Source organism: Taudactylus pleione, unplaced genomic scaffold, assembly GCF_031769625.1.
Source record: "Taudactylus pleione unplaced genomic scaffold, aTauple2 ptg000431l, whole genome shotgun sequence".
NCBI lineage: Eukaryota > Metazoa > Chordata > Amphibia > Anura > Myobatrachidae > Taudactylus > Taudactylus pleione.
This window is the reverse complement of record NW_028284833.1, coordinates 572,758-581,760: the sequence shown is the minus strand read 5'-3', so window position 1 is coordinate 581,760 and position 9,003 is coordinate 572,758. Positions and strand designations below refer to the sequence as shown.

The following is a 9,003-nucleotide window of genomic DNA, read 5'->3' as shown; positions in this document are numbered from 1 at the left end:
CCTGCAGAACAAGGCGGTCAAAACGGGATGCCGAAGTAGCAAACGTATCAAACTTGTAAAACCTGACAAACGTGTGAACTGAAGACCAAGTAGCCGCACGGCACAATTGTGACGTGGAGGCTCCTCTACCTGCCGCCCATGACGCACCCACAGAACGTGTGGAATGAGCCGAAATGGAGGAAGGAGGACGACGGTCAGCACTATTATAAGCCTGATGAATAGTCAGCCGGATCCAACGTGCCAAAGTCTGCTTAGATGCCGGCCAACCCCTCCGAACAGCATCATAGAGGACAAAAAGCGACTCAGATTTACGAAGAGACGCCGTCCTGGCAACATAGATGCGGAGAGCCCTAACCACATCCAAGGTAGAGGACCCAACAGAGCCCTCCAGCAACGACGGTACGACAATAGGCTGATTGATATGAAAAGCCGACACAACCTTGGGAAGAAAGGAGGCTACCGTCCGGAGTTCCGCCCTATCCGCATGAAACACAAGGTAAGGTGGCCGACAGGACAGAGCACCCAATTCCGAAACTCGACGAGCCGAAGCGAGAGCCAGGAGGAGGACAGTCTTCCAAGACAAGTACTTAAGATCAACCTCCTCCAAAGGTTCAAACATGGGCGACTGAAGAAACCGAAGCACTAAGTTTAGGTCCCAGGGAGCTATCGGAGGTACAAAAGGAGGCTGCACCCGCAAGACTCCTTGAAGAAACGTCTGCACCTCAGGAATGAGGGCCAATTTTCTTTGAAAGAAAATGGAAAGGGCAGAAACCTGCACCTTTAGAGTTCCTAGCCGAAGACCAGAATCCAGACCCGTCTGAAGGAAAAGCAGAAACCGGGACAACCGAAAAATTCTAGACGGAAGACCCCGACTGGAACACCATGAGATATAAGCACGCCAGATGCGATGATAATGCGCAGCCGAAACTGGTTTCCTGGCGCGTAGCATGGTAGGAATAACCGCGTCCGGGATGCTCCTGCGTCTTAGGATATCGGTTTCAAGAGCCACCCCGTTAAACGCAGTTGCGCCAAATTGGGGTGTACAAATGGGCCCTGCTGTAGAAGATCCGGGCGTAGAGGAAGGGGCCACGGATTGTCTGACAATAGGGACCGAAGGTCCGAGAACCAACTTCTCCGAGGCCAGTTCGGAGCTACAAGAATTACAGAGGCTGTTTCTTGTTTTATCCTTTTTAGAAGACGAGGAAGAAGCGGAATCGGAGGGAAAAGGTAAACGAAGTCGTAGATCCATGGACTTGTCAGGGCGTCTACCGCTGCCGCCTGCGGATCCCGAGTTCTTGAGACGTATACTGGGAGCTGACGATTCAATCGCGACGCCATGAGGTCCACCTGAGGACATCCCCATCGACGTATCAGCGCGTTGAACACCTCTGGATGAAGCATCCATTCCCCGGGATGCATATCCTGTCGACTCAGGTAATCCGCTTAACAGTTGTCCACACCCGGTATGAATACCGCCGACAGGATTACTGACTGTCTTTCGGTCCACCGAAGGATCTGAGTTACTTCCCGCATAGCCATGCGACTGCGCGTCCCTCCTTGGCGGTTGATGTAAGCGACGGCCGTCGCGTTGTCGGACTGAACTCTTACCGGACGAGTCTTTAGCAAGTCCTTTGCCTCTATCAGAGCATTGTAAATCGCTCTGAGTTCCAACACATTTATGGGCCACTTCTGTTCTAGAGGGGACCATCGACCCTGAAAGTGATGATCGAGGACTACTGCTCCCCATCCTCGAAGGCTGGCATCTGTTGTTACGATGATCCAGTCCCACACTCCGAATCTTCTGCCCGCTAACAGATTGGTGGATTATGTCCACCAAAGAAGGGCCACTCTGGTACCGGGGCTCAGACGGATCTGTAGATGAAGAAGCAGATGAGACCCTGACCCCTGTGAAAGCAGTTCTAGCTGAAACTCCCTGGAGTGGAATCGGCCGAACTGTAGCGCCTCGAAAGCTGCTACCATCTTCCCCAAGAGGCGCAGACAAAGAAGCAGGGACACCTTTCTTGTTCTGAGGACCAGCTGAACTAACAACCGGATATCCCGGGCCTTGTATATTGGAAGAAAAATCCGTTGTGAGGCCGTATCCAAGATCATGCCCAGAAACAGAATTTTCTGGGACGGATTGAGATGTGATTTTTTGAAGTTGATTATCCAACCGTGTTGGATTAGGGTCTGATATGTCAGTAAGGCCTGATTTGATAGAAGAGATACCGATGGACCCTTGATTAGCAGGTCGTCCAAATAAGGGATTATGTTCACTTCTGATGACCGAAGGAGAGCGATCATTACTGACATAAGCTTGGTGAAGACGCGGGGAGCCGAGGATAACCCGAACGGCAATGCCCGAAACTGATAATGATCCTTCAATAAGGCGAAGCGCAGAAAAGCCTGGTGAGGTTCCCAAATGGGGACATGGAGATAGGCATCCTTGATATCCAGGGATAATAGGAACTCCCCTGGTTCCAAGCTCGCTATAACCGACTGCAGAGACTCCATTTTGAACCGATAAATCTTCAGATACAGGTTCAAAGACCTGAGGTTTAAGATAGGCCTGACCGAGCCATCTGGTTTTGGTACTACAAACAGGTTCGAGTAAAACCCCAAACCTCTCTGATGTTCCGGGACCGGAACTAGTACAGATGATACTACTAGAGACTGGATAGCCTCCTGTAAAACCCTGGCCTTGCTTGCAGGCATTGGCAGACTTGTGGTGAAGAACCGAGGTGGAGGGGGGACTTCGAAGTCTATTCGGTATCCCAGGGAAATTAGTCTGCGGATCCACGGTTCTGTAGAGGTCTGATTCCAAACCTGTTGAAAATCTTTCAGGTGGGCTCCTACTGCAGGAGGTCCCAGATGGGACGGAAGACCGTCATGCCACCTGCTTCTCCGCTGGTTTAGGCTCTGGTCTACGTGCAACGGGTTGTGGACGACCTCTACCTCTGCCACCTCTATGTTGCGTGGGAGCACCTCTGGTTCTACCACGAAAGGAATGTGGCGCACGAAAGGAATGAAATGAAGGTCCATTATACGATCTCCTGGGAGCTGAAGCAACCGACGGAAGGAAGGAAAACTTACCCCCCGTGGCCTGGGATATCCATTTGTCCAGTTCCGGGCCAAACAGCATATCGCCTGTGAAAGGTAAACCCGTGACCGCACGCTTGGATTCTGCGTCCGCTTGCCAAGCGCGCAACCAGAGGCTCTGCGGGCTGAAATAGCAGAAGCAGATATGCGAGAACTAATCTGACTAATATCTTTCGAAGCTTCTCCCAGGAAAACCGCAGACTCACGGATGTGTTCTGCTAGTAGCCGTAACTCTGCTCTTGATGTACCAGAGTCCAAACCTGTAATCAACTGGTCAGCCCAGCCAACCACTGCCTTGTTAACCCAAGCGGTAACAAGGGTGGGTCTAAGTTGAGCCCCCGCTGCAGTATAAATTGATTTTAGCGTTGTCTCCAACTTACGATCCGAAGGATCTTTTAGTACTGTAGCTCCCGGTACTGGGAGTGCTGTTTTCTTAGAGACGGGAGACTGACGCATCGACTGGAGGGGGTGTCTCCCACTTTTCCATCATGGTTGATGGAAAGGGATAAGTAGACGGAAACCGGCGCGGAATTTGGAACCGTTTATCCGGTTGCTTCCAGGCCACTGAGAGCTGCTGTTGCAGCTGCTGTGAGAACGGAAAAACCGTAGAGCTCTTTGGTCGTTCATGAAATAATTCACACTCCTGGGATGCAGGTAGTACATCCTCTGGTAGATTCAGAACCTTTCTGACCGCCAAAATTAGAGATTCCACCCCTGGAGAGGTGGACTCTAATTCTTGAGGGGAAGCGTCCTGTAACGCTTCCTCCAATTCCCCTTCCTCTGTTTCCTCCGTAGCGAGGAATTCTTCGTCTGACTCTTCTGATTGGAGAACCGTCAGAGTACGCTTTTGTGTCGGTCTTTGATAGGAAGTGGAGGGTGCAGGCACCACTGTACCCATCACCTGTACCAGGGTGTCTAGAGACTTGGTTAGCCCTTCCACCCAGGGAGGTTGAGACCTACGTGCCTCAGCTAACTCAGACGTTAAATCCGTCATAACTCCAACCATGTCAGCGGCCCATGGGGGAGCAGGTGCGGCCGTAATAGCCATAGGTGGATCTATTGCTATACAAGCATCACATAAAGTAGACCCAGCAGCATGCGGCTTGGATAGTTTGTTGTTACACTTAGAACAGACAAACATCTTTTGAGCCGCTTTTGTTCTGTTTGACATGGATATACACAGTCACCCAGACACAAAGGGACAGCAGTAAAAAGAGAATAGAACAGAAGGCTGGTATGGGACACAGAGGAAGAGGCACTCCCCACTCCATCCCACAATTAGATTCCCTGCCAAACACCCCAGCTACTCACAACCTCTCTGCAGGGATGTAGCCAGGAGAATCAGCCTTCAGTAATCACTGCATACAGTCTGTAGTGGAGAGATGCAGTTGAGGTTAAACACGGCAGCCCCGCTGTACATGCAGCCCTTGCCGCGTTTTCTAGCCAGGGAGCCGCTCTGGAGACAGTGAGCCCGCGCTGCTAGGCTCCACCCCCTTTCTCTATGCCCTAAGGGCTACAAAATGGCTGCCCCCGCCTGCAGGATCCTCTCCCCTCTGTGCAAGCCCCGCTGAGTAGGAGCCGCTAGCCGCGCTCATCAGCGGGGAGAGGGGAGAGAGTTGTATATAGTAAACAGCGCTATCGCGCTCTACCAAGCCAGCGCTGGCCGCAGGACAGGGGACTGGGGATGCGCAGATGATTTATACTCACTGCGCTCCTCGTGAACAGCACTCACAGTCTTCTTCCGTGTGTGTTTGTGCTGTGTGCGGCAGTAAGGAGCTGTCAGATGCTTTTAAAGAAGCACTGCACACTCCTTCCTGCAACCCAGAAGGTTAGCAGGGTGCCAGTAACCCGGACCCCACCTTTAGAGAGGTGGCGAAGGGTACTAATAAAAGAGTGTAAAAGATGTAAGAAATAATAAAACAAAAATAAAGAAATAAATGTTAAATAAAATAATTGACTTGCTGGAGCACAGCAGGTTGTGACCAGCTCCAAGGCACATTTTCTAAACTGAGGGCTGGTGGGGCATAGAGGGGGAGGAGCTTCACACTTCTAAATTATTTAAAGTGCCAGCTCCAGCTATCCACGCCTCTATACCCCAGCGTAAGCACCTCCAGTGTCCCCTAGTGGATGAAAGAGAAATAGATTAACTCACCTGTGCAAGATTGTGAGGCATTTTCGGCAAAGGACAAACACATTTTCCCAAAATGCCACACCGTAATGCACTTATATATATATAATGCCACACATTATATACCCAGCTTTGGCATCTTATTCCACACAATACTGCACTAAACAACAACATGTCACACAAAATAAGATGTGATTCTAAAATACCTTTTGCATCACCAGTTTATCTGACCTACTTGCTATATATTTTAAATATATGAATTAGGGATGTGCAGGCTCGGATAGGTTCGAGTTTGCACGTGGAGTTCGGATTTTTCCCTCCAAAAAAACGGAACTCAGAAAGAGGCAAAACGTCATCTTGCACGGACGAACATCATCATTCCTGGACTTTCAGGAATGATGATGTTCGTCCGTGCAAGATGACGTTTTGCCTCTTTCTGAGTTCCGTTTTTTTGGAGGGAAAAATCCGAACTCCACGTGCAAACTCGAACCTATCCGAGCCTGCACATCCCTAATATGAATGAATGAATGAATGTATAAAATCACATGATTTAAGTAAAAAAAGCACATTTGCAGTCTCATAGGTAACACATTCATATATTTAAAATAAATAGCAAGTAGGTCAGATAAACTGGTGATGCAAAAGGTATTTTAGAATCACATCTTATTTTGTGTGACATGTTGTTGTTTAGTGCAGTATTGTGTGGAATAAGATGCCAACGCTGGGCATATAATGTGTGGAATTATACATATAAGTGCATTACGATATGGCATTTTGTCCTTTGCCCAAAATGCCTCACAATAATGCACTTATACGTATAATGCCACCAGGGCCAGACAGGGACTAAACATAGGCCCTGGCATTTAAAGCACACAGACCCACCTTGGCATCAGCATTTGGCCCCAGGTATAGACTCCTCCCCTTACTATTCCTGACTCGCAGCAGTATGTAAAATATATCATATAGCAGTCTGGGTGACTCCTAATCCTGGCTCACTAGTCACTAGTAACTATTACTATACTAGTACTGAATGCGCTCACACCGGGCCACCTTGGCGCACATGCGCACTCCCCCTGGCCGGCTTTCCCTGCTGCTGTCACCATGGCACACATGCGCACTCCCCCTTGCCGGCTTCCCCCGGTGTCACCATGGCGGACAGAGCAGAGCTGGAGCAGGCGATTGCCCAGCACGGAGAGAGAGTGAGGGCCCTGAAGCAGAGTAAGGCCAGCTCGCAGCAGGTAAGCGCGGGGCGCCGCTCAGCATCACAGGCCGCACCTGACGCCGGGGGCTGGTGTGAGACCGGCGGCCGGCAGAGGGGCGAGCCTGGAGCGCGGTGAGGTGTGCGTGCCGGGGGCTGGCGGGCCTTGTCCGGAGCACGGGTGTATTGTGACCACCAATGCTGATGTCAGATGTGTCAGCACTTATCCCCTCATGTCAGGCACAGACAGAAGTGGTGGGGAGGACTGTATATGAAGCATCACAGTATCTCTTCATCATCATGTGCTCATACTGGTTTATAAGTTCCCACCTGTCCCTAATGTACAAAGGCAGCTCCAGGTTTTATGCATTTTAGGGGTAGATGTACTAAGTCTTGGAGAGAGATGAAGTACCAACCAATCAGCTCCTATCATGTTACAGACTAAAATGACAGAAGCTGATTGGTTGGTACTTTATCTGTCTCCAAGGCTTAGTACATCTACCCCATCCTTGTTTATTACTGAGTACATGCACAGTGTATGGGGGAACTGTATCAAATGATCTCTGATACATTCAATTAATCTCACCCTTATCACAGCAATATAGTATGTCACAGCGCAGCAATGTATTAGCAATTCAGGCTTGAGGTTACTGACCCCCATTTACATTCTTCCCCTTTGTATTACATTGTTAATGTGAGATGTCACCGCAGCAAGTGGGGTGTCCAGAGCTGCCGTGTGACCTTAGGTCAGGGGTGGGGAACCTTTTTTCTGCCAAGGGCCATTTTGATATATATAACATTATTCGTGGACCTGGTGCAGGCCACGCCCCCTCCACGTGACATCACATGGGGGCGTGCCACAATCGCCGGTGATTACAGCAATGCCCGGAGCATCCTGAGGATGCTCTGGGGTGCTGTCTGGGCAGCTGTGTGACCGTCTGAAGCATCCTAAGGACGCTCCTGGTGGCATTGCTGCATTGATTCTGGCTGCAGGTTACCATTCTAGGCACCCTGCTAGCCAGATGAGGCTAGCAGGAAAAAGCTTCGAGGGCCAGACCAAATGATTCTGAGGGCCTTATATAGCCCCCGGGCAGGAGGTTCCCCATCCCTGCATAAGGGTAAATATGGCGTTATCCCCAGTTGGCATATGTGTGTGTGTGTTTATTTTTTTTGACAAGCTAAAGCTGGGTACACAATTAACAATGTGTACCCAGACGACCTATAATTTGATGGGAGCCGGCGTGGGTCTCGGCAAGTGCATACACACTTGTCGATGTCGGGAGCGACATCACAACGGCAGGGGCCATGCTGCATTCGGCAGCATGGCCCTCGCTCACGATGCATGCAGGTCTGACAGATAATGTCGCTGACGGTATGCGGGAGAGCGCATAGTCAGCGACATTGAGTGTACACACTAGACGATGTTGCCGACATGTCGTCCGATCTGGCCGGATTGGATGACATATTGTCTAGTGTGTACCGGCAATACGTTTTTCGTCACTTGAGTAGCCAAAGCAGTTCGCTGCTATTGCAGTGGTGAAATGACGTGAAATGTTAGGCGCCGCTGGAGGAATGTTATTTTGTGTACGGAATTCCTCAGATACATCTGTCCCTAGATGTGTTATTCTCATCATCTGCTCTCTTCCCGAGAGTTGCGTTATTCTAACATTCAGTACAATGGCATGATGGGGATTGTAGTGCTAATGTACTCTACCCACGGGGAAATCGACTAATAATTGAATAGCTCTGAACGTTAAACCTGGAGCTTTACCTGCGTGGTAAACACTGCGGATAATTGAATCTGCCCCTTTTTTCTCTTGAAGCTTTGAAACATCTCAGTGTTCAGCAGGAACAGCAGGTACTGAGAGAAAATGCATTGCACTTTTCACACCCATATATATGGACCTTTCACTTTGCTACAGATACTTCTAGCTGCAGGGAATTTAGTTCAGCGGGAAGTACTGTACTGTCCGAATTGTGAATAATAGTGTATTGGGCACTTACGGTAATGCTGACATCGCAATATTACGTTCTGGAATGGCACGTCGCACCAATGTAGGGTAATTGAATTAATCTCTTTGGGGAAGAGATAGTAAACCAAACGGGTTCTAACTGTCATTGTATAGAATGGGCTAGATTTTGGTTGCCATGGGCAACTTTTCCACTTTCTCTCAAAGGTTTGAAACGGATGCAGTCAGGAAATACCGACCGCCGGCTTGCCGACTGCCAAATCCCGGCAGGGTACTAATGACAGGCGTCGAAATCCTGACGCCTGTCATTAGATCTACGCCAGGAGCCTGACGCCTGGCATCCCGAACGAAGGTAAGCCGGGTGCAGACAGCCGTGAAGGGGGGGGGGGGGGGGGAGTATTAGGTTTCAGGGCTCCCAGGGGGACTCAGGGTTAGGTACCCCCCCAGGAGGGCTATGGAAAGGGGGGGGTTAGGCACCCCCGGGGGGAGGTTAGGCTTAGGCTTGCCCCCGTGAGACTTAGGTTTAGGCTGCGGGGATGGGGGTTAGGTTTAAGCACTTAGCGCGGGGTTAGGGTTGGGTACCCCTAAGGAGGGGGTAGGGTTAGCAT

The 9,003-nt window shown here is 50.1% G+C and overlaps 1 protein-coding gene across 1 annotated transcript in view; it reads left to right on the top strand.

Annotated features, from left to right (window-relative positions):
• Nucleotides 1-6,291: 6,291 nt before the first annotated feature.
• The window catches only part of HARS1 (histidyl-tRNA synthetase 1), a 40,893-nt gene continuing 38,181 nt past the window's right edge, over nt 6,292-9,003 (top strand). Inside the window, exon 1 of the mRNA XM_088447384.1 lies at nt 6,292-6,465. Coding sequence (XP_088303510.1) covers nt 6,376-6,465 — 90 coding nt within the window. The 5' untranslated portion in view covers nt 6,292-6,375. The remainder of the gene's footprint in view (nt 6,466-9,003) is intronic.